Consider the following 26,656-nt stretch of genomic DNA (forward strand, 5'->3'; position numbering starts at 1 on the left):
AGTCAGGCTTAAAAAAGCAGCTCTGAAGTATGCTACAACAGGGATGAACTGAGGACATTATGTTAAGTGGACCAAGCCAGTCACAATAAACGATTCCACTTATATGATATACCTAAATTAAGTAAATTCATAGTGAAAGCAGATTAGAGGTTATTTGTTGTTGCTGTTCAGTCACCCAGTCACGTCCAATTCTTTCTGACCCCATGGACTGCAGCACATCAGGCCTCGCTGTCCCTCACCATCTCCCAAAGTTTGCCCACGTTCATGTCCATTGCATTGGTGATGCTATCCAGCCATCTCATCCTCTTGACGCCCCCTTCTAGAACCTGCCCTCAAACTTTCCCAGCATCAGGGACTTTTCCAATGAGTCAGCTGTTCATATCAGATGACCAAAATACTGGAGCTTCAACTTCAGGATCAGTCCTTCCAACTAGTATTCAGGGTTGATTCCCTTAAGATTGACTGGTTTGATCTCCCTGCTGTCCAAGGAACTCTCCAGAGTCTTGTCCAGCACCACGGTTCAAAGACATCAATCTTCAGGCGCTCTGCCTTCTTTATAGTCCAGCTCTTACAACTATATGTGGCCACTGGGAAGACCAAAGCTTTGACCATATGGACCTTTGTCGGCAGGGTAATGACTCTGCTTTTCAGCACATTGTCTAGGTTTGTCATAGCTTTCCTGCCAAGAAGTAACTGTCTTCTGATTTCATGGCTGCAGTCACCATCCACAGTGATTTTAGAGCCCAAGAAGAGGAAATCTGTCACTACTTCCACCTTTTCCCCCTCTTATTTGCCATGAAGTAATGGGGCCAGATACCATGATCTTAGTTTTTTTAATATTTAGTTTTAAGCTGGCTCTTTCACTCTCCTCCTTCACCCTCATCAAAAGACTCTTTAGTTCCTCTTCACTTTCTGCCATTAGTGGTATCATTCACATATCTGAGGTTGTTGGTGTCTCTCCTGCCTATCTTGATTTCAGCTTGTAACTCAATCAGCCTTGCATTTCTCACCATGTGCTCTGCATATAGGTTAAACAAACAGGGTAACCGCAGACAGCCCTGTCATCCTCCTTTCTCAATTTTGAACCAACCAGTTGTTTCATACAGGGTTCAAACTATTGCTTCTTGACCTGCATACAGCTTTCTCAGGAGACAGGTAAGACAGTCTGGTATTCAAATATCTTTAAGAGCTTTCCACAGTTTATTATGATCCACATAGTCAAAGGCTTTGGTACAGTCAATGAAACAGAAGTAGATGTTTTCCTGAAATTCCCTAGCCTTCTCTATGACCCAGCCAATGTTGGCAATTTGATCTCTGTTTCCTCTTCCTTTTCTAAACCCAGCTTGGACCTCTGGAAGTTCTTGGTTCACATCATGCTGATGTGTATGCAAGATGTGTATGATGTGTATGCAATCATGTGTATGCAAGATTTTCAGCATGAACTTACCAGCATGGGAGATGAGTGCAACTGCCTCGTGGTTAACACATTCTTTACTACCCTTCTTGAGAACTGGGATGAGGATTGACCTTTTCCAGTCCTGTGGCCACTGTTGGGTTATCCAGATTTGCTGACATATTGAATGCAACCCCTTGATGGCATCATCCTTTAAGGTTTTGAATAGTTCTACCGGAATTCCATCACACCCATTAGCTTTATTAACAGCAGTGCTTCCTAAGGCCTATTGACTTCATTCTCCAGAATGCCTGGCTCTGGGTGACTGACCACACCATTGCAGTCATCTGGTTCATTAAGGTCTTTTTTGTACAGTTTTTCCGTGTATTCTTACCATCTCTTCTTGATCTTTTCAGTGTCTACTAGGTCTCTATGGTTTCTGTCCTTTACTATGCCCATATTTGGGCAAAACATTCCCTTGATATCTCTAATTTTCCTGATGAGATCTCTAGTCTTTTCCCTTCTGTTGTTTTCTTCTAGCTTTATACACTGTTCATTGAAGGCCTTCTTGTCTCGCCATGCTGTTCTTTGGAACTCTGCGTTTAGTTGGATATACCTTTCCCTTTCTGCCTTGCTTTTCGCTTCTCTTCTTTAACTATTTGTAAGGCCTCCTCAGATAACCACTTTGCCTTCTTGCTTTTCTTTTTCTTTGAGATGGTTTTATTCACTGCCTCCTTTACAATATTAAAGACCTTTGTCCATAGTTCTTCAGCCACAAGTTTACTAGATCCAATCCCCTGAATCTATTTGTTACCTCCACTGCATATTCATAGGGGATTTAAGTCGTACCTGACTGGCCTAGTGGTTTTCCCAGCTTTCTTTAGGTTAAGACTGAATTTTGCTATGAGAACCTGATGACTGGAACCACAGTCAGCTCCAGGTCTTGTTTTTGCTGACTGTATACAGCTTCTCCATTGGCTACAAAGAATGTCATCAATCTGATTTTGGCATTGACTATTTGGTGATGTCCATGTGTGAAGTTATCTCTTATGTTGTTGAAAAAGGGTATTTGCTGGGACAAATTCTCTTGGCAGAATTCAGTTAACCTTTGCCCTGCTTCATTTTGTTCTCCAAAGGCCAAACTTGCCTGTTACTCCAGGTATCTCTTGACTTCTTACTTTTGCATTCCAAATACTCAGTGATAAATAGAACATTTTTTTTGTTGTTGTTTTTTGGTGTTACTTCTAGGAGGTCTTTTAGGTCTTCCCAGAACTGATCAACTTCAGCTTCTTTGGCATCAGTGGTAGGGGCACAGACTTGAGTTACTGTGAAGCTAAATGGCTTGCCTTGGAAACAAACTAAGATCATTCTGTCATTTTTGAGGTTGCACCCAAGTACTGCACTTTGGAATCTTTTGTTGATTATGAGGGCTACTCCATTTCTTCTACGGAATTCTTGTCCACGATAGCAGAAATAATGGTCATCTGAATTAAATTCGCCGATTCCTGTCCATTTTAGTCCACTGATTCCTAAGATGTTGATGTTTATTCTTACCATCTCCTGCTTGACCAGGTCCAATTTATCTTGATTCATGGACCTAACCTTCCAGGTTCCTATGCAATACTGTTCTTTGTAGCATCAGATGTTACTTTTATCATCATTCTTAAAAAAGAAGTTCTAAAGTATGCTACAAGATAGCTGAACTCTGAGGATATTATGCTGAGCAGAGCAACCCAATCACAATAAATGATTCCACTTATATGATGTACCTAAAATAAGTAAATTCATAGTGAAAGTAGACTAGAGGTTATACTAGTGGCCAGAAGAAGGGAGGGAACAGGAAATTACTGTTCCACTGGTACAAGTTTCATTCTGGAGTGATGAAAGAATTTTGGAAATAGACAGTGGTGATGGTTGCCCAACACTGTAAATATTCTTTTTTTTTACATTTTCATGACCCTTATTTTTTATTTCACTTCTCCATTGCAGTGATCAGTCTGAGTGGATATGATGGAGGCAAAGAAGACTCTGGTGGTAGAATTTGTTCTCACAGGACTTACAGATCTCCCAGGGCTGCAGGTCCCCCTGTTCCTAGTGTTCCTGGTCATCTACCTCACCACCATGGTGGGCAACCCTGGACTGATTTCTCTCATCTGGAAGGACCCCCATCTTCACACCCCCGTGTACTCATTCCTGGGCAGCTTGGCCTTTGTAGATGCTTGTTCTTCATCTTCTGTGACCCCTGATAAGCTTGTCAACACCTCAGACAAGAGTCAAACGATGTCTCTCTTTGAGTGCATGGCCCAATACTACTTTTTTGGTTCCAGCGCCACCACAGAATGTTTCCTCCTGGTGGTGATGGCCTATGACTGTTATGCAGCCATATGCAGCCTTTTCTTTTTCACTTATTTTTATTAGTTAGAGGCTAATTACTTTACAATATTGTAGTGGTTTTTGCCATACATTGACATGAATCAGCCATGGATTTACATGTGTTCCCCATCCTGAACCCTCCCTCCCACCTCCCTCCCCATCCCATCCCTTTGGGTCTTCCCAGTGCACTGCAAATATTCTTAATGCCACTGAACTGCACACTTAAAATAGTCAAAATAACGAATTTTGTTATTACTTGTCTAATTTTTTTTTAATGTAGTAATAATACCAAAAACAACTTTGCTGCTGCTGCTAAGTCACTTCAGTCGTGTCCAACTCCGTGCGACCCCGTCCCTGGGATTCTCCAGGCAAGAACACTGGAGCGGGTTGCCATTTCCTTCTCCAAGCATAAGAGTGAAAAGGGAAAGTGAAGTCGCTCAGTCATGTCTGACTCTTCACGACCCCATGGACTGCAGCCTACCAGGCTCCTCCGTCCACGGGATTTTCCAGGCAAGAGTACTGGAGTGGGGTGCCACTGCCTTCTCCGTGGGTGAATTTGTATCTGAACTCACAGCTCAGTAAAGCCATTTTTAAAAAATCTAACAAAGCTGCTTTTTAACTAAAAACAATCTAGGTATAAAGAACTTTCTCATCCTCCCCCTCCTAACACATGCTCAAAAAAATCTTGAAGAGGTATAGAGACAATTTTGAAAATAGTGGAAAAGAGAAAACAATAACCAGTGTCTATCTGAATATTTCTCACAAGGAACACTAAGATCGTACAATCTCCTGATGCCAAAAGACAGGATTTAAATTCTGTCACATGACAAAAACAGAAAACACATGGGCTAATAACCCGGTAGACTCCTGGCTAGGTGGGCCAAAAGTATTAATAACTCAGAGATACCAAGTGTGCCACTAGGCTCTATCCTGTTTAACAGTGTATCAACAACTCAGACACCTAAACAACACGCTTATCCAAGACGACACCAATGCAAAGCCAGAGAGGTTAGCCACTCTGCCTCATAATTCAAACAAGTTCATCAGGCTAATAAACCAATAGGTAGAGACAGTATACCACCACCTTCACATTTACAAAAGCATACATACATATACTTTATTAGAGATAAATGTAAAAACCAAAACTCAAAGACCAACTACTAAAGCACCAGATGCTCAGGCTCTATACTGCTGAAAAGGTAAACAACATCTTAAACTGCATTATGAGAAACACAACTTCTAAGCCAATGGAGTAAGGACCCCAGAGTACTATCTGACCCGACCCCACCCTAACCGCTCCACATGCAGTTACAGCATCATTAGGTCTGACCCAAGGTGTGCCATGCTGCGGTGACATACCATGGATATGAGGTCTTAGAACGACTGGTGGAATAAGTTAGGAATGTTTGGCCTAGAGAAGAAAATTATGAAGGAGCAGTGCATGACCATTAACTGGACTTCAATAAAAGTTTCTAAATATGATATGACAGGCATCTTCAAATATTTTAAGGCTGTTACACGAAATACAACATTCTGCTGAGATTAAGGAAAGAACTAGTCCCAACAGGCAAAGGCGTAGTTTCCAATCATCACAACTTTCTAGTAGAGAACACTGATTTTTATACGGGGTGGGAAACTGGTCCCCTCAGCGCAGGGAAATACCACTGGCTCTTAATGCCCGTGGTACTAAGGTTTCTGACAATGAAAAGGTAACCTCAGTTAACAAAAATACTATGAAATGGTTATCTCCCACACCGAGCTTTAAGTTCCAGAACATGGACCCAAAGAACAGAGCACAATCAGATTCCAATGTAGACCAACACTTAAATAGTCCTCATTTGACAAAAACTAGTACAACTGCAAATCCTGTTTTTCTCCCATACTTAGAATACTTGGGGAATGAAACAGTTGGTTCTAAATGCTATTAAATATTTGCATCCAAGAGCTAATTCTAATCCATTTTTAGTAAAGCAATATAAATTACACACACACAAATCCATTTACCTCTACAGACCAACAGGGATCATACACAAAATAATCAACTTGAGAGAAAAAAACAAATCTTTTGTTATTAGCATAGTATGAATTCTTAATTATGTTACTAAGTCATTTTTAATGATTTTTAAAAAAATAAAATAAAAACCTGCTCATTGTTTTTTAAGAGTCAAGTAATAAGAAAGGGTTTAATGTAACTAGTACATCTCCCCAATACCACTGCCCAGGAGTAACCTCTGTTAACTCTGTACACTGCCAGCCATTTCTATGCCCATGTTACAAGTTTTGTTTTAATTACAAATGGAATCACATAACTACAATACATTCACTCAATACATCTTGGACCTCTTTCTATTTCACCACACATACTGATCTGTCCCAACTGACGCTAGTGGTAAAGAACCTGCCTGCCAATGCACAAGATCTAAGGCACGCGAGTTCGATCCCTGGGTCAGGAAGATCCCCTGGAGAAGGAAATGGCAACCCACTCCAGTATTCTTGCCTGGAGAATCCAATGGACAGAGGTACGGTCCATAGGGTTGCAAAGAGTAGGACATGACTAATGTGACTTACACACACACACACAGACACACACAGACACACACAGACACACACACACAGAGATAACCCCAGCAATAAGAGAGTGAGTATTCAGCTTCTAGGTGACTTTGGGTTTAAAACTACACAACCTGAATAAACGGTCCATAGGGTTGCAAAGAGTAGGACATGACTAATGTGACTTACACACACACACACACACACACACACACAGACTAATGTGACTTACACACACACACACACACACACACACACACACAGAGATAACCCCAGCAATAAGAGAGTGAGTATTCAGCTTCTAGGTGACTTTGGGTTTAAAACTACACAACCTGAATAAAGATTAATTGGGGGACTTACTTCAAGCATTTATAGTCATGGGACCATAGACAGTACAATTTCCCAAGTGAGAAGATATAGAAATGAGAGCTGTAACTAAGAAACCAGATGAGCAAGCCAAGGTAATTATTTCCAGAGCACAGTTCCTTTCAAATAAACTGCTATGAGCCAAAGCACACTACAGCTGTACCTAATTCTAATCAAATCCAGTCCTTTTTATGAACATATCTTCATTACATATAAATAGAGGAGGGATAAAATCACCATTTACTTCAAAAGATTTTAAAAAATTAAAAATCAAACAAGATGTAAAAAGAAACTAAAAGAGAATACAAACAGTTAATAAACAAACCTAATTTTATTGCAAATGTGTAACACAACTGCACAAAAGTATGTACAGAAGAAAAGAACTTGCCTAAGGAACTTTGGAAAACAGATTTAGACTGTGTACAGTAAACCTAAGAAAAATGCTGTACTGTAGTTTTAAAATGTATTTCTCAGACATCAGAGTGAAAAGCTACCTTTGCCTCTCCCCTTCAATCTACAACCAGTAGACAGTTACACAATGCAACAAAAGGTGATTCCGCCCAACACACCAACAAGCTATGAGAAAAATCAAAGCAGTTCAATGAGCTCAAGAATAAAATTAATGAACAGAAGGAACACTTTACCAAAGAGACTAAAACTCTAAACAGGAACCAAACAGAAATTCTGGAGCTGAAGAACAACTCAATAAACAAGATGAAGAATGAATTCTAAAACACTGGAAATAGAGCAGACCATATGGAAGAGAGAATTAGCCAACTTGAAGACAGAAACCTAGAAATGATACAAGTAGAAGAGGAAAGAGAAATAAGGTACTTTAAAAAAAAAAAAAGGGAAATTCTGTAAGAGCTATCAGAATCTTTCAGCAAGGGCAACATTAGGATAATAGGTATCCCACGAGAAGAGAGGGAGAAGGGAACAGAGTTTATTTAAAGAAATAATAGCTGAGAACTTCCCAAGCCTGGAGAAGGAACCAGATATATGTAAGTCCATGAAACTAAGAGAACACCTAATTACCTCAATGCAAAAAGACCTTCTCCAAGACACTTTATATTAAAATTGCCAAAAGCCAGGTATTTTAAAGGCAGCCAGGAATAAAAGGCTGCTGCTGCTGCTGCTAAGTCGCTTCAGTCACGTCCGACTCTGTGCAACCCCACAGACGGCAGCCCACCAGGCTCCCCTGTCCCTGGGATTCTCCAGGCACGAACACTGGAGTGGGTTGCCATTTCCTTCTCCAATGCATGAAAGTGAAGAGTGAAAGTGAAGTCGCTCAGTCGTGTCCGACTCTCCACGATCCCATGAACTGGAGCCCACCAGGCTCCTCCGTCCATGGAATTTTCCAGGCAAGAGTACTGGAGTGGGGTGCCACCGCCTTCTCCATACATGTATGTGCTAGCTCTGTCTACTGAGAGGACCTAGAAACAGTAACATCCCCACAGTACTGAGCACAGCTGGCACCCGGATCTTGGTTTCTAGATACCAATCTCCAATAAAATGAATCTGCCTTCTTTGAAAAAATGGTCTGATTCCATGGCTGTGGCAAACAGGTAAAACATGAGATGTACCTAGAACATACTGTGGTATCAGAAAGTGAATCAGTACTCACAAAATCAAGGATGCATTGTAGGAAGGACACAGCAGGCAAATTTGTAACTGTTCTCAATAACCAAAGCTGGAATGATTTGAGCAACAAAGCATTACGTTTTAACGCATATGGTAAAAACAAATATCCACAGATCCATGTAAATAAATAACTGGGCAATTAGTAAATGGAGGGAAAAGATCAATTCTTCCTTAACACAGAACTGCAATTAACAAATATAGAAAGAATGAGGGTACAGGAGTTCAGAACAGGTCTCCCCAAGATATACCACTTTGGCATGTGGTTTTTTTTGAGCTAAAGTCAAAAGAGATCCGGTATGCTCAAGGGAAACTACTGCCCGCCCCTTGACAACCTACTACAGAACCTGAACTAGGGATTTTACCCAGAAAAAGAGTTACAACCAGAGATTAAGTTGCCCTATCAATACGGCAAATCAAATATCTAATTACCAAACATGATCCTCTTGTCCTTGGAAGCCCCAGGCCCCTAACCCCATTCCTTAGCTCCGAATGGCATTTTACCTTCCTGTCTTTGAACCTCTCATATATACGCAGGCTCTACTCTCATCAATGTGGGGTTCCTGTATATACAAATTAAAATTTGATTTTCTCCTGTTAATCTGTCTCATGCCATTCTAATTCTTAGACCAGCCAGAAAAACCTAGAAGGGTAAAGTTTTCTTCCTCTCTGACAAAAGAAACAGAAAAAAATCATCATTAAGTAATCACCACAGTATTAACTGCTGCCAGCAAGAGCCTCCAACAGAGGCAAAAACTCGCCTGTGAAAAGTATGATGAAATTCAGGATGCTTGCAGTTTCAAAGTACCTCCTCACACAAGGAAGATATTAATTACAATTGAATTATTACATTACGAAGAAAAATTACACATTATTAAACATCCAATTGCTGTTTTTTAAAGCCTTCAGCTAACAACAATTATTTTACCAGTTATAACAGAATTTAAAAAAAAAGACTGCGGTCCTCTTTTGTTAAAGGAATCCCTTTCCTTGAAATCTACAGAGTAGCCAGTACTTCAACCATACAAACAAGTGGTAGATTCCTTCTCCTCCTTCTTCCTATGCCAACGGCATTCATTTCACACAGTAGTTATTTGATGAACTTAATTTTACAGGCTATGGCAAACCAATCACTTATGAAATCAAAGACGTGACTGCAGCCTTCACACCCTGTACTTACCTGACTTAAATGACTATAGGTACAGCAGGGAGCTGTAAAAGCCCTTTCTGCAATTTGTGGTCAGATATAATAGCATCAAAAGCTACCAACTTTGAATCTTAAGATTTGAGTTCATTGAGAATTAACTTTGCCACCACAAAGTCACCTTTACTTCATTAATCTCTTCTGACAGATGGGAAAATTCAAGTATTCAAAAACAGAACTGTTTTTTTCCTACAGAAATACCAGTAAAAGAGTCCTCAAAAATGACAATACCACACAACTATATACATGTAACGAAACAATAAACACAGTGAGAATATGATTAGAATAGTCCCTTGCATTAGAACAGAAAATACACGTTTCCTGTCCCAAACACGAGTGGACGAGCTGGTGGTAATGTCCACACTTAACAAAAGAGAATAAAAAGGTACCTGACAAGCAAATGAAAGTCACCTATCCAAACCTAAATAAGCAAATCTGAAAGAAATAGCTGACTTCTGAGAGGAAGCTACTTGAAATTGTGTAAATGGATAAAAAGGAAAAGGACATCACAGATAAGAGGCCTGGCATTTTCTGAAACAAGTAACTCACCACACTTCAATCTTAATTTCAAAGAACACTAATACTGCTTTCAAATAGTAGACTTTCTGAAAGCTAGTGAAATAATGAATTTAACCTAGATGATTAGTAAAAATTTTTAATAACTAAAAATTTTTAATCCTGATTTTAACATTTTGCCTACTAATAGAAACAAATCATGAAACACTCAAACCCCAAGCCAACAGAGTCAAAAACAACATAATTTGAAGAAACTATGAGAAAAGCATTAAGATAATAAAAGCTGCTATAGTTTGCTAAGCATCCCACTCATCTCACAGAAAAATATGTGAAGCCTTGAAATTTGAAGAAAGATCAATGCCAAAAGTAATGTCCTCAAATCTATTTACCAACCAAGGTAAAGGAAATTTGTATTTCTCGAGCAGCTTTTTCATACCAGGGACTTACACATCTTGTCCTACTGGATCCCAACAAGCCTGAGGTAGAGTCACCATTATTTCACAAGTGAGGATATCAAGGCTGAGAGGAGTTAACTTCCTTGCCTTTGGCTAGAACAATGTTTCTCAATCTCAGCAGCATTGACATTTGGGGCCAGGTAATCTGTTCTGGTAGGGACATGGGACTGTCTTGTAAATCACAGGATGTGTACCAGAATCACTGGCCTCTATCCACTGCATGGCAAAAGCATCCTCCCACAGTTGTGATCAATAAAAACCTCTCTAAATGCTGCCAAATGTCCCATGGAGGGCAAAACTGCCCCCAGCTGAGCACTACTGAGTTAGAGTGAAGAAGCCAGTATTTTCATTCAATGGACAAGAGCTATATGCCAGACCCTGCTCAAAATGAATGAGGGACAGCTGAGGATCTCTGTTGTCCTTAAGAGCTTGCTTTGAACCCCAGTCTTCTAGCCCAAGCGATGTTCAATTTTAAAACAAACTTCTTTCCACATACAATGTGACTTTCAACACCATCCCTCTGGCTGGCCCCCACATCAGCCAACTCCTCCAGCCAGTCAGCAGCACCTCCACTCACCCACTTGCACTGGTTCTACAGCTGTAGTCACTTCTGACTTAACCCTCCCCAGCATTCCCTATTATTGAGATACTGTCCAAGTTCTGCTTGTTTAAATGTCTCTCTCATCCATCCCTACCCCCCATTTACAGCATTCTAATGTGATGGCAAATTCCCCTCCTTTCTACTACCAGTAGAAATCGGAAGAAACTCACCTCTTGATCCTTCAAAGGAATTAAGGGTACACATCTAGATACCATAACAGAATACCAACCTCTAGGGTCAGGGACTGGCAGACATTAAAGAGTGGTCAGCAAACACCACATCCTCTTTTTTTTGGAGTGGGAAAGGAAACTGAAATTTAACATCCCATCACATTAAACAGCAGTTCTGACAAGCATTAAGCAAAGGACACTGACAGATTAGTTCACCTGCCATTAAAAAGCGGCTCGCATGCTATTCCTGGCACTTGTGCCATGAATCACTTTTGTCTGTTCCAAGCAAATGTAGAACTGACACTCAAGAGGGAAGTGAAATAAGAGTCCCAAAGAAAGCCTGAATCAACTAGCATTTCTGCCCCTCCCAACGCATAAACGCAGAGTTAGGTGCAGCAAACATTCCACTAGGGAAACTCTAAAACAGACAAATAAATCTAGTGAAATAACTACATATATTCAATAAAGACATATATAACACATTCATAACATGATATACAGTACCAAAATGTTAATTTATTTATACTGCAAATGAAAGGCTTTGAGGTGACATAAAAATCCACAATCTGTTTTAAAGTTGATCTCTATTCTATGCAGAGAATAGAACTTCATTATATTAATGGTTCTTAAGAAATGCTTTATTTGCTGTGACTTTAAGACATCACAATCAAGATAACTTTAAATTCAGTACCTGAAATTCACAACCTAATCACAATTTTTAATTTATACTTTACAGTTAAAACAAAACAATGATCAACAAAAGTTATTATGGGTAACATCCTAAATATTTCTGCCTCATTATTCTGAGTTTTCCTGTAAAGGGTTGAACATTAAACACCAGTACAGGGTAGTAAATATATTCAGTGTCAGGCTCCTACTGCTAATCCAACTTTATCAGATTACTTGTTTTATGTAAGTAAATAAACAAATGAAAATAATTTCTACAAGGATCCTTCAATGTCTCAAGAGTTTTCTGAATTGTGCTAAATTGCTATTATTTCCTCATGGGGGATTCAAGTTTAGGTCTGTGTCATCATGAAATGATCAAAAGCCAAGCCAAAAGACCTCCCTTAAGAAATTACCATTAACAGGAATATTAAAGACATAATCTTATTCATACATTCTCTAATAACAGATGCAGAAAGACTGAAGTTGAATTAGATGCCCAGTTAGGAACCATCTTAAAGTGATGCTTCTGACCCCTGCTGTTACTGTCTTTCTCTTTCCTTAACCTACTATGTATAGCCTTGTAACATTTCATTCCATTTTTCCCTAAATGTATCCAATAAGCTTAGCCTAAACTAACCTAATTGAACACAATTTGAGTAATTGCCTTGTACAGTCAAATCGCCTTATCCACAGGTTCTGTATGGCAGATTCAACCAACTGCAGATCAAAAAAAAAAAAAAAAATCCAGAAAGTTTCACAAAGCAAAACTTGAATTTGTTGCATGCTAGCAACTATTTGCATTGTTTCTACAGGTATTTACAGAGCATTTAGACTGCATTAGGTATTTTAAGCAGTCTAGAGATAACCTAAAGTGTAAGGGAGCATGTACACAGGCTCTATGTAAATTATGACACCATTCTGGATCACGGACTTCAGCATCCTCAGATTTTGATATCTGTTGGGTTCCTGGAACCAATCCCCAGATATTAAGAAAAGACTAGTTCTAAGATGTATACCTTTGCAAATATTAACTTAAAACCTTAAAGCTGGAAGACATATTAACCAATGCATATAAATACCAGCCATATAAATTCAAGAGGAAATTGCACTGAAGGCCTTTTTTTTTTCCGAGAAATCTTTTCCTGCAGGAAACAAAGGCATTAACCAAGAGTTCCCCCAACAAGTTTTTACTTTACTGTCTTTTACCAACACTTGTCCACATGAAAACTGTAAAAATAATCTTGTCACAACTGATGCCTGAAATTACTATAAAGAAAATCTGTCTTTTAACAAACATAGGAAGAGCTTTTGAATGTATAAAGAGATCTTTAAGATGTTACATGTAACAACAGTGTAATTTAAAATTATCCCAGGTAATTTTACCATCAAGCTAAGGTGTTCTTAGAGCTTCCCTTGTAGCTCAGTTGGTAAAGAATCTGCCTACAATGCAGGGGACCTGGGTTCGATTCCTGGGTTGGGAAGATCCCCTGGAGAAGGAAATGGCAACCCACTGCAGTATTCTTGCCTGGAGAATCCCATGGACAGAGGAGCCTGGCAGGCTATAGTCCATGCAAGGGGTCGCAAGAGTCAGACATGACTTAGCGACTAAACCACCACCAAGGTGTTCCTTCCTGCTTTAAAACAAAATTTAAACTTGATTATGAAATTTAAACAGATTATGGTTAACCAAGATCACAAAAGAAAATCAGCCTTGAGGTTCAAGGGGAATACTCCCTAGACTATTTTGATTGATATTGCTTCAGTTAACAGAGCTGAATTCTGCTGACATTAAATGAATAATAAAAACATTAAGACAAATCATGTCTTTAGGGTTGAACTGTCAGAAGTCTATATTTTACCAATATTTTCTGTAGCATCCTAACTCTGGGTTAAATTACTACAATTTATAAAATGCCACCACATAATCTCTTTTAGTTTAACTCTTCTCTAGAAATACTAATTAAAATTATTTTATTAACAAAATGGCAAACATAATAAATTATTTTCCACAGCTAAAGATATAAAATATTTTTACAAACTGGTTTTCTATTTCCTGTTAAAGAAATACAATTAACATGGCTTCTCATCCCTTTTTCCTTACAGTTCCTCCAACTCCTAACACAATCTTTTCTTAACACATTTCCAATGATTAACAATTTGAACTTGAATAAGAAACTATTTTAAAAAGTGCAAAGAAACATACTATCATTTTCAAATGCTATCCAAAAAGCTTGAATGAATTTATTCTAGATGGACTAGCCCATCTAATCTTAAATTAAGCGTGTCCTAAAATCTTGAAAGTTATTAATCTCTATATTTAAGGTTATGTTAAATAGTTTCATGTGTATTAAATTTATAGTGGCTTTTTCTATGGAAAAGACCAGATTTGTTCCAAAGAAAAAAATCCATTATTGAGAAGGATTTGCAAAATTATCCAGCTAGAAATAGCTTTTCTAATAAATCATCCTTTTAAACATCCAAATGATAAATTTTTTTTAAATAAAAAAAAAGAGCCATTTATTTGTGCATCTTCAATTTCTACGTGCTATCTGCTTTGATCTAGGATGTGGATAAAATCCTAACCCACGAATGGAAGTGTAGGACCAGTCCCTGAAATTCCAGGAACCTAACACTTCAGATACTTCCAGTGACTGACTGGAGTATTCATCCTGGAGGCTAAGACTAAAAACCGGTCAAGGTTTGCCAATAAAGTGGGAGAAAGGTCCAGAAGAATCAAAACTGAAGTACGGAAAGAAATGAGCACCGTGGCTGAAAGGAGTCAAACAGATGAAGGTGGAGACATGGCACACGCCCTAGGACCTCCAGGCCCCTGCCCCCGGGACCACTGGCAATTCCACCCTGCGTGCACCTGGAGGGAGGTGCAACTTACCTACACACCAATCGGAGGAGCCTGTTTCTGGGGAACAGCAGCAAGCAATCACCCAGACACTCGGCAGGCTGTGTGTCAGCCATCCTCCTGGGCACTTTACATACCAGGCTTCATTCTCTCCTTACACTCACCTTCCAAAAAAAGGCATTTTTAGCCCATTTACAGATGGAAAAACTTAGCAGCTAAGAAAGCTTTAGAAACTGAGTAACTCGAGAGACTTTTAGGAGAGGAAAAAAAATACCTGTCAGGATTCAAATCTAAGCCTGTCTCTTTTTACACAGTCCCCTGGTTTGTTGGCAGAGCTCCAATTTTTCTCTATGGGCTTAGGGCCTTAACACTAAAGAAAATTCTGCCCTTAACTCTACCCATTCCGTAATTAATAATGACAACTTCATACAGAGCATTGTGGCCACTACTGTACCCCCTTTCAATATTCAATGTTATAACAACATTACTATGTAAACACTAGGCAAGGCTACTTACAATTAACATTTATTGAGCACTACTGTATGCCACATACTTTTTCTAAACACTAACAACCTAAATGCTACTCACATGGTGTGTGTGTGTGTATGCTCAGTTGCTCAGTCATGTTTGACTCTTTGAGACCCCATGAACTGTAGCCTAACATGCTCCTCTGTCCATGGGATTTTCCAGGAAAGAATACCGGAGTAGGTTGCCATTTCCTACTCCACGGCATCTACCCTACCAGGGATCGAACTGACGTCTCCTGCATCTTCTGCACTGGCAGGCGGATTCTCTATCACTGCATCACCTAGGTAAACTCTATCAATATCTTTATTTCACAGATAAAGAAACCGAAACAAAACCAGCTTTATTAATGTACACAAGGCCACATGATGGTAAGTGGGGATCCAGCATTCAAATCAAGTTGTCTGGTTCCACAGTGCATATCTTCAAGGCTAGCCTTTCTCCCAAGAGAATTTATACAGGATTTCTCATTTAACTCTCCTAAATATGTAAGCTAAATATTATCAATCCCATTTATAGATGTTTCCACAGGGGCTCAGCAAGATGAATTTACTTAAAAGTCACACAACTTCTAGTAGTTAAGGTATAATTCCAATCCATTTGTTTCACACCCATAAGACGCTAATATATCTTATCTGAAAGAGAACACGGTCTATAAAAAGGAAAGCGATCTATGTATTTCAAAATGGCCAATCGGTTTTGAAAACTTCTAGGCTATAAACAAGTTCTTAAAAATGTTTAAGAAAATGGAAAAAAAAAACAGTACTATGGGAATGAAAAACTGACAAAAATGGCCTCAATTATTATGAGGCAGAAACCCCCATCAGTTTTTAAGAATTGAATAATCTTTTACTATGAGGCCAAATCATTATTTAACCATAAAGTACCAAGACTCAGTCAGCCACAAGTGTACACCAGGCTTCCAAGGCACAACCTCTCCCTCCCACCCCAACAGACAATGAGAATCAGCTTTATGAACCATACTCCTTTTCATGAGCACAAGAAACAAAAAAGCAACATGTAACAATCCACTGACTTTAGACTACACTCTTAAATCTGGTAACATTCTAAAAGCAGATCAAGCTTCACATGTTATTTAAGATGCAACTACCAACAAACAGGTATATGAATACATTTAATATTCTTTGTCTCTTGTGAGGAAAAGATCTGCCTTCCTTAAACCTATTAATATAGACAAGGCAGAAAAAAATTCAGGAAAGTGATTTTCCATACTACCAGCAAAAATTACTGCTTTCGAATGCTGTTTCTAAAGATCCAATTAGACAGTAAAAATCTTCTGCAGTTATTTACATTAGCATTTCAGAAAATGTCTTCCACTAATTATCCATCCAGAGTAAAATTAAGCAAGATAATCATGCCTTTTGTCATATTTCCCTCACATCCCAGGGGTCTCAGAACAACAAAACAGATTATCACATATAAGAAACGTCTATTTTAAAATAACTAGTCCTACTTAGCACAATCAACCTTACGTTTTCAACAATGGAAAAACAAATTAGAAAGCAGCCAGAAAGCCCAACTGCAGCTCCTCTGTACCAGGTGCAGATTTAAAAAACCAAAGATACATGAGGACAAAATGTGATCTGTAAACATCTTTCATAGCATCTTGCAGCCCCACTTTAAAAAAAAGGGGGGGGGATGATCACACACAAGTCAGTCCAAAGTATAGTGTGGTTCTTTCAAGAGGGAAAAAACAACGACATTTATTCAGAGATGTTCAACGATTAAAAAAAAAAAAAAAAACACTGCTGTGTATGAAAGAATTAAATACTTTATAAGGCCAAAGGAATCGAGTAACATGTGAATGATAATCCGGTGTACTTGCAGCGTCCAGTGGACGGACAGGTTCCACTGTCAACCTCCTAAGGCCTGTTTTGAAATGAGGAGGAACTTTTAAGAAAGGAAACCACTTCATAATATTTAGCTAAAGTCAGAGATGATTTTTGTTAACTGAAAAACACTGAATTTTTTTCCCAAAAACTGAACTTAATAAAAAAATTGTTTTCTTTCTTATAAATGAATCCAGTTAAATAAAGGCAAATTCAGAGGGATGCAGTGCAGAGCCTTCCCTTCCCATCTCCACCTCCCCTGGAGTGATTCCTCTCTGAGAGCTATGGAAACAGCAGAGATGCCATCTGAAATGAAAACTTCCCTTCCAAACCCCAAGCTAAAGAAAGCAGGTTCCTCGGGAAAGCATTATCAAGCTCAGTCACCAACAGAATCTTAATTCCCAAAACTCCCTATGTTACGAAAATACAAGCTAGATATCTCAGGAAAGCAATTCCTTGGACACTTCACAATTGAAGGGAAAAAATAAAATCAAAACCAAAAACGTGTAGAAAGACAACTTAAAAGCCAACCACCACACCCTCAACTCCGCGCTGCAACCCGCTTGCCGGGGGACCTTTACCTTCATCTTCCATCGAAACTGCACTTGGGTTGATGGCTACAAAGTCTTTAGTGTCAGCCGCGGCCACACTGGGAAGAAGGAGAGGAGGAGAACAAGAGAAGCCCCCGGAATCCCAGGCCGTCACCCCCGCTCCCGGCCACGCGGCCCGCGGCTGCGCCCACCACCCCTAGCAGCAGCATCTGCAAGAGAAACCGGAGAAGCAGCGCTGACGGGGGCGGGGAGGGACCGCCGCCCACCGCCCCAGGAGCTCCAGGCCCCGCGCCCGCGCCCCGGCCGCCCGCATCCCCCAACTCACGCCGGCCGGGCAGCGCCCCGGAGACGCCCCCAGCCGGGAACTCTGGACGCCCCACCGGACCTAGAAGTTTCTGGAAACTGGGGGACAGTGGGTAATCCGGAAGCCCACCCCCAAACCCCAGACCCCTCTCTGGGCTGCGGGGGACTCACCCGCAAGCTCGCGGGAGCGGCTTGCCAAGCGGCGGCGCCGTACGGGCGCCTCTCTCGGCGTGAGGGCGGTGACCGGGAGGGCGGGCGGGGCGGGAAGGGGAGCAGGTGAGGAGACCGGTCTCGAGCCGGCCTGGGCTCGATGGGGCCGTGCTGGTCTGCTCCCGCCTCCGCCTCCTGGGCTCCGCCCTCCCCGCCGCCCGCCGCCCCGGCGCGCCCCGCACCCCGGGTCCGCCCCGCACTCCCGGGCGCCCGCGGACCGAGCTTTGTCGCCACCACTTCCGCCGAGAGGGGCGCGGGCGCAGGCGCACTAGCACGCCCGGGCGGGGACGGCGGAAGTAAGCGGAGGCCCGGTTGCCGGTTCGTAGGGGGCTGCGGCTAGGGGCGCCCGCTCCGATCCCATCTCCCCTGCTGTCACCCCTATCCTACCCCGGAGACGTGCTCGGCCTTTCCACGCACCTGCCGGGCGCAAGTGTGGAAGAGCCACCCGCTCCCCCGCGCCTGCCGCTCCTCCTCAGGAGGCAGCCGCGAGGTCGGTCCGAGCGGGCAGGCGCAGCCATGTTCGCGGCCCACGAGATGTTTGAGCGCCCCGACTATGAGGCGGGGAGCCCCTCCCGCCGGGCGGCCGTCACAATCTGGGCGGGCGACGCGGGGACCCGCAGCCTTGTTTGCGGGCCTGTCACGGCTGCTCTGCGCTGACCGTGGGGCAGGTCCTCGCAGGGTCACGTCTCAAAGTTCCATCCCAATGGGGTTCAGCCTCAGCGCACTTGGGCAGAGGGAGCCGAGATCATCGGTTCCAGTGTGCAACCGGAAAGGCTAGAACAGCTGAAAGCCTCGCGCCCCCAGATAGAAGCTGAGGAACCGGCGTTACCTTCAGCCTCTTTTGGCACTTGAAATTTCCCCTTGCTCAGCACCTAACCTAGACCCCCATCAAGTCAGTTTTGCTGGACGGTTGTGTCTAATCTGACATAGCAGAGGTTGAACCTAAATCCTCTCGCACCCAAATCCACTAGAGGGCAGGTCTGTACCTGATGAATTCCAGCGCATCCTGCAAAGAACTCAGGATATGGCAAAAGAAACATCTTTGCTTATATGCTTAGAGGTGTTTTCCTTCATCTACTCCTAGGCCTGTTGAAAATTTTGCCCCTTACCCCTCAGGTCCTGTAACATAGCCTAATGTGCTCTCTTACCACATGTTCAGCCTCAAAATAAACAAAGGGACAGAGTTTCCTGTTCTGTTTGGCCCCAGGATAAGTGCAACTAGTCTAGGATCAAAAATTCTGGGCAGCTTTATAGATTGAAGAAACATCGTGATTTGATTCCATGAGGTCACTTTAAAATTTCAAAAGTGAAACCCTAAAATCACATTGTATATATAGCCATCTTTGGCTTGTATGCTTAATGATTTTTGTTTGTTTAAGGCTGATACATGTAAGATTATGATTGGTACATCAATGAAAGTTCTATCTCTTGCTCAATGTTTTATTCAATTTGGAATGATTGTTACTGTGAACCTTGACAGCACAGCATCACATTAAAAAAAATCTAAAAAAAAAAAAAAATCTAAAGTAGGTAATGCACAGGTATAGACATTGTTATTAACATATGATCTTACAAAATAGAGGGTAATTCTCCATTAAATTGATTTAATGGAGAAAATTTTTTCTAAGGCAACTTTTCACAGTTATCTGTTGTAAACTGCAGTACTACTGCATTGACACTGAATTCCTACTTAATACCTCCCCCATAGATTTATCACTCCATGGTTTATATCTAAAGTAACTTACAATGGAATTTTACTCTTTGGTTGTCTCAGTCGTGAAAGCCATTATCCGTATTGCCAAGACAAAAAACCTGATTAATACCAACGTTGTCCACTATGCCAAAGCCTTTGACTGTGTGGATCACAACAAACTGTGGAAAATTCTGAAAGAGATGGGCATACCAGACCACCTGACCTGCCTCTTGAGAAACCTGTATGTATGTCAGGAAGCAACAGTTAGAACTGAACATGGAACAACAAACTGGTTCCAAATAGGAAAAGGAGTATGTCAAGGCTGTATATTGTCACCCTGCTTATTTAACTTATATGCAGAGTACATCATGAGAAATGCTGGGCTGGAGGAAGCACAAGCTGGAATCAAGATTTCCTGGAGAAATATCAATACCTCAGTTATGCAGATGACACCACCTTTATGGCAGAAAGTGAAGAAGAACTAAAGAGCCTCTTGATGAAAGTGAAAGAGGAGAGTGAAAAAATTAGCTTAAAGCTCGACATTCAGAAAACTAAGATCATGGCATCTGGTCCCATCACTTCATGGCAAATAGGTGTGGAAACAGTGGCTGACTATATTTTTCTGGGCTCCAAAATCACTGCAGATGGTGATTGCAGTATGAATTTAAAAGACGCTTACTCCTTGGAGGGAAAGTTATGACCAACCTGGACAGCATATTAAAAAGCAGAGACATTACTTTGTCAACAAAGGTCCGTTTAGTCAAGGCTATGGTTTTTCCAGTGGTCATGTATAGATGTGAGAGTTGGACTATCAAGAAAGCTGAGTGCAGAAGAATTGATGCTTTTGAACTGTAGTGTTGGAGAAGACTCTTGAGAGTCCCTTGGACTGCAAGGAGATCCAACCAGTCCATCCTAAAGGAGATCAGTCCTGGGTGTTCACTGGTAGGACTGATGTTGAAGCTGAAACTCCAATATTTTGGCCACCTGATGCGAAGAGTTGACTCATTTGAAAAGACCCTGATGCTGGGAAAGATTGAGGGCAGGAGGAGAAGAGGACAACAGAGGATGAGATGGTTGGATGGCATCACTGACTCAATGGACATGGGTTTGGGTGGACTCCAGGAGTTGGTGATGGACAGGGAGGCCTGGCGTGCTGCAGTCCATGGGGTCACAAACAGTCGGACACGACTGAGTGACTGAACTGAGCTGAACTGAACTGTCCAGAAAAATTGTTACATACTTCATTCTTAACCCACTGGCAGTTAGCTCACAAATTCCAGGGCATGGCAGTAGCAAAAACCTGTAAAGGGTAGCTTTCAGCCACTTAGCTGATTCTTAAGCCTCATCAACATATCTCTACAGTCAGTCAGTCAGTTCAGTCACTCAGTCGTGTCCAACTCTTTGCGACCCCATGAACCACAGCACACAAGGCCTCCCTGTCCCATCACCAACTCCCAGAGTTTACCCAAATTCATGTTCATTGAGTCGGTGATGCCATCTAACCATCTCAACCTCTGTCGTCCCCTTTTCCTCCTGCCTTCAATCTTTCCCAACATCAGGGTCTTTTCCAAATGAGTCAGCTCTTCACATCAGTTGGCCAAAATATTGGAGCTTCAGCTTCAACATCAATCCTTCCGATCCTCTGTTCTACACCTATACACCACCTCCACCAAGCTGGCCAGTATTACTAACACCATCTTTGACTTCCTGTGTTAGTGAAAGTATCGTTTGTTAACAATATTCAAGTAGGAGCAGTGGGGAATGCTTTGGCCACAAGCTTCAGCAATCTCCCTTCTCCCAGCATCTCCTCTGATAAGTTAACCTGCATGAAACTTTGATGTAGCAGTCCCCACCTCCTCAACTCTGGGGGAAGGGGGCTAAAATGTAGGAACACGGCATTACCTACATTTATGTGTGTATATACACACAACATGCATTTATATTATGAGACTTTATATATAGGTCTAGACATAATAACCACCCTTTTTCCCCTCAAAGATCATCTGATGAAGATAGGTTGTGAATTATAAGCTATGAGAGTTTAAGATTATCATACAGAAAAACTAGCTAATGTATGGACTATTAGGAGCTAAAATAAGATTGATGGCAACAAAAGGTATTATGTTCAAGTTTCCTCTTAATTCTTCTTTAGAAATAAATGCTCTAAAAATCTTTACCCCCATTTTGTTAAAATATTTAACCTATAAAATTAAATATGTCTGATTCAAAAGGTGGTCACACATGAGCAATAGAGGGGAAATTTGTCAGACATCTCTTCTTTGGGGAATATTACAAAGAGGGAATATTGAAGAAGGACAGACATGATGTTCTAATTTAATTTATACTGTGCCTTATTACACAAAGGTTGTGAGGTATCCTGTTTTTGGTATCAAAGTTGATAGCTGGCATTTTTATAAACCTGGATTATAAAGATATAGGTGGCCTGAAAGGTTATTTTTAAATCTCTCCTCAATGTCTTGACTTTTAACTTGTTTAAACTACTCAAAGTTAGCAATTAAGAAATTTTACATAGCTGCTAGAAGAAAAAGCTGTCATATTTTAGGTCTTTAAAAGCATATGAAGACAATACTTTATTTTTGTTTTTTTTTTTTAAGGTTTACTTTCTATTTATATTTATTACAAAATATTGGCTATATTCCCCCTTAGACCTACTAGTTTGTGCCTATTCACAGGTGTGAGGTGATATCTCATTGTAGTTTTGATTTGTATTTCCCTGATGATTAGCAGTGTTGAACATCTTTTCATATGCCTGTTGACCATCTGCATTTCCCTCTTTGGAGAAACGTATATGCAGTTCTTCTGCTCGTTTTTTAATTGGGTTGATTTTTTTTTTTTTTTTTTGGATGCTGGGTTGTATGAGTTGTTTATATATATTTCATATTAATCCCTTATTGGTCATATCATTTGCAAATATTTTCTCCCATTTGGTAGGTTGTCTTTTTGTTTTGTGGATGGTTTTCTTTGCTGTACAAAAGCTTTTAAGTTTAATTAGGTACCATTTGTTCATTTTTGCTTTTACTTCCTTTACTTTAGGAGAGGGATACCCCAAAACATTACTGTGATTTATGTCAAAGAGTGTTCTGCCTATATTTTCCTCTAGTTTTATATAGTATTTGGTCTTTGATCCATTTAGGTCTTTAATCCATTTTGAATTTAATTTTTTTTAATTTATTTTTGTATATGGTGTTAGAGAATATTCTAATCTCATTCTTTTATGTGTAGCTGTCCAGTTTTCCCATCATCAATTGTTGAAGAGATTGTCTTTTCTCCATTGTATATTCTTGCCTCCTTTATCATAGATTAATTGACCTTAAGAATGTGGGTTTATTTCTGGGCTTTCTATTCTCTTCCATTGATCTATTACGTCTATTTTTGTGCCATAAGCTGAGCCCTTAAACACATGTTTAATTTAGTGCTAAAAGTCAATAAACAAAGACTTATGTTGAGAAAGGACAGACAGGTTTTCCTGAATACCATGCAACTGAAAACAGCTGACATTGCTGGGAAAAGGAGATGCTCCAAACTGGGAGGAGGGGGAATGAGGATGGAGAAAATCTGGGAAGGCCACAGAGGAGCAGAGTGTGTTCCTCCAGAGCTAACTTCTTCTATCACGTTTGCTTTCATTTCATGTAGGAAAAGCCTAGTCCCTGAACAATTTCCCCTCTCCAGTACCGAAGGTTCCACTCTAAAGACCCCAAATGTCCTTCCCATATGTATCTATTAAACCTTGTTTGTCTTTTCAGGTTCCTCTGAACACGTCCCTTTGCATCAAGGCTTTCTCAATCTTTGCTGATTCCCTCTGAGCTTCATCCTCCTGGGCCTCTAATCCTTTACTGCATGTGCCATACATTTATAAGCTTCATTATATTTGACTTCCAGTATTTTACATTTTTTATTATTCACATCTGTCAGTCATATCTTCTGCAGTGTCAAAAACGCTTAGGGTGCATACTGGGCAATTTATAAATATTTGTTGACTTGAGTAAAAAATCATCAATAGAATTGTTCATATTAGAAAATAATCAGAGCAGATGAAAGAGAGATGGCACACGCTATGGAAAACAGTGTGGAGATTTCTTAAAAAATTGGAAATAGAACTGCCATATGACCCAGCAATCCCACTTCTGGGCATACACACTGAGGAAACCAGATCTGAAAGAGACACGTGCACCCCAATGTTCATCGCAGCACTGTTTATAACAGCCAGGACATGGAAGCAACCTAGATGCCCATCAGCAGATGAATGGATAAGGAAGCTGTGGTACATATACACCATGGAATTTTACTCAGCCGTCAAAAAGAATTCATTTGAACCAGTCCTAATGAGATGGATGAAACTGGAGCCCCTTATACAGAGTGAAGTAAGCCAGAAAGATAAAGAACATTACAGCATACTAACACATATATATGGAATTTAGAAAGATGGTAACGATAACCCTATATGCAAAACAGAAAAAGAGACACAGAAATACAGAACAGACTTTTGAACTCTGTGGGAGAATGTGAGGGTGGGATATTTCAAAAGAACAGCATGTATACTATCTATGGTGAAACAGATCACCAGCCCAGGTGGGATGCATGAGACAAGTGCTCGGACCTGGTGCACTGGGAAGACCCAGAGGAATCGGGTGGAGAGGGAGGTGGGAGGGGGGATCGGGATTGGGAATATATGTAAATCCATGGCTGATTCATATCAATGTATGACAAAACCCACTGGAAAAAAAAAATAATAATTAAAAAAAAAATAAAATAAAATAAAATGGACTCCATCATCTAAAAAAAAAAAAACAAAAAAACTAGGAATAAAACCACCATATGACCCAGCAATCCCACTCCTAGGCATATACCCTGAGGAAACCAAAACTGAAAAAGACACATGTATCCCATTTTGCATTGCGGCACTATTTACAATAGCTAGAACATGGAAGCAACCTAGATGTCCATTGACAGATGAATGGATAAAGAAGTTGTGGTACATATATACAATGGAATATTACTCAGCCATAAAAAGGAACAAATTTGAGTCAGTCCTGATGAGGTGGATGAACCTAAAACTTTTTATACAGAGTAAAGTGGGTCAGAAAGAGAAAGATAAATATCGTATTCTAATGCATATATATGGAATCTAGAAAAATGGTACTGAAGAATTTATTTACAGGTCAGCAATGGAGAAATAGACATAGAGAATAGACTTATGGATGTGGGGAGAGGGGAGGAGAGGGTGAAATGTATGGAAAGAGTAACATGGAAACTTACATTACCATGTGTAAAATAGATAGCCAATGGGAAATTGCCGTATGGCTCAGGAAACTCAAACAGGGGCTGTGTATCAACTGAGAAGGGTGGGATGGGGAGGGAGGTGGGAGGGAGGTTCAAAAGGGAGGGGATATGTGTATACCTATGGCTGAGTCATGTTGAAGTTTGACAGAAAACAAAATTGTGCAGAGCAATTATCCTTCAACAAAAAAATAAAAAGAAAAAATATCTGTTTAAAAAAAAAAAAAAAGAAAGAAAAAAGAAAGAGAGATGGCACAAAGAAAGTTCCCAAGGATCCAGTTGAAATGTGATGATTCAAGTACACACTTGAGTATAGGCCTGGGGATGTTAAAGCTGTGAGGGTTAAATGAGAAAAACGGAGTTGGAATCTTGGGAAAACTCCCTATGATGAAATTACAAATTATTTTTCTCTTTACCAAGGTCAATACCATAGTTAGTACATAACAATGATTGCAAAGAGAACTTTGAGAGATCTGAGTTTAAATTTTGCTTTGCTTCTGTGACCTGCAAAAGTTATTATTTCCTTTGACTCTCAATTTGCTCATCTTTAAAATGGGACAATATGGCTGATACCCCTAATTTACCCTCATTTTCCACTCTACCATTCGTTACCTTGTTCTTTGTCTTAGGAGACTGAATACAGGGACTGCATCAACAGACTCTATGGCTTATGATTCTGGTTGGGGTTACCCAATGGGGAGCTGGCGGAAAACAGAGGGAGGCAGGTTATTTCCTTCCAAGGCAGCCTCCATCTTCCACAGCAGTCCCTCCTCTCTTCCTGGACATTGGCTATCCAGCTGTAACTTCGCCTTGGTTCTCTGATGCTTCTTATTGCAGGATACACTACTCTCTCTTGTTGGTTTCCTCTATTACTGCCCATGGCTCTGTAAATAGCCCCTTTATTAAATTTTCTACCAATTATCCAGTTTGTGCAATCTTTTCCTGTTTATACAGACAACAATCATATTTGCCCTTTGCTAATGTAAACATTAAGTTAAACTATGTCAAGTGTCTAGCACAGTTCCTAGTATAAAGTAAGTCTTAGTAAATGTGACAATCTGACCCTCCTTCTCCTTGCTATACGCTTTGTCCTTTTTAAAGACATGGTACTAGTTTGTGCTGGTATGGAATCTGTGCTTAATCTGGTTTTTATTTTTTATTTTTTTTTTATTTTTTTTAAATTTTTTATTAGTTGGAGGCTAATTATTTCACAACATTTCAGTGGGTTTTGTCATACATTGATATGAATCAGCCATAGAGTTACACGCATTCCCCATCCCCCTCCCCCCCCCCTCTCACCCGATTCCTCTGGGGTCTTCCCAGTCACCAGGCCCGAGCACTTGCATCTCATGCATCCCCACCTGGGCTGGTTGATCTGTTCACTATAGATAGTATACATTGCTGTTCCTTTTGAAACATCCGACCCTCACCTTC

The 26,656-nt window shown here is 40.5% G+C and overlaps 1 protein-coding gene across 3 annotated transcripts in view; it reads right to left on the reverse strand.

Moving 5' to 3' along the window:
- Positions 1–26,656, reverse strand: part of ATP2C1 (ATPase secretory pathway Ca2+ transporting 1) — a 182,909-nt gene that overhangs the window by 102,153 nt on the left and 54,100 nt on the right. Inside the window, exons 1-2 of one of the 3 annotated variants that reach the window (XM_043474434.1) lie at positions 18,193–18,333; positions 17,749–17,927 (exon numbers count right to left, since the gene is read on the reverse strand). The exons of 1 other annotated variant lie outside the window; for it this stretch is intronic. In XM_043474434.1, the coding sequence (XP_043330369.1) occupies positions 17,749–17,754 (6 nt within the window). In that variant the 5' untranslated portion in view covers positions 17,755–17,927; positions 18,193–18,333. Of the gene's footprint in view, positions 1–17,748; positions 17,928–18,192; positions 18,471–26,656 lie in introns of those variants that run through there. One more of the 3 variants, XM_043474435.1, reaches the window with a different exon arrangement.

Source organism: Cervus canadensis, chromosome 7 (genome assembly GCF_019320065.1).
Source record: "Cervus canadensis isolate Bull #8, Minnesota chromosome 7, ASM1932006v1, whole genome shotgun sequence".
Lineage (NCBI taxonomy): Eukaryota > Metazoa > Chordata > Mammalia > Artiodactyla > Cervidae > Cervus > Cervus canadensis.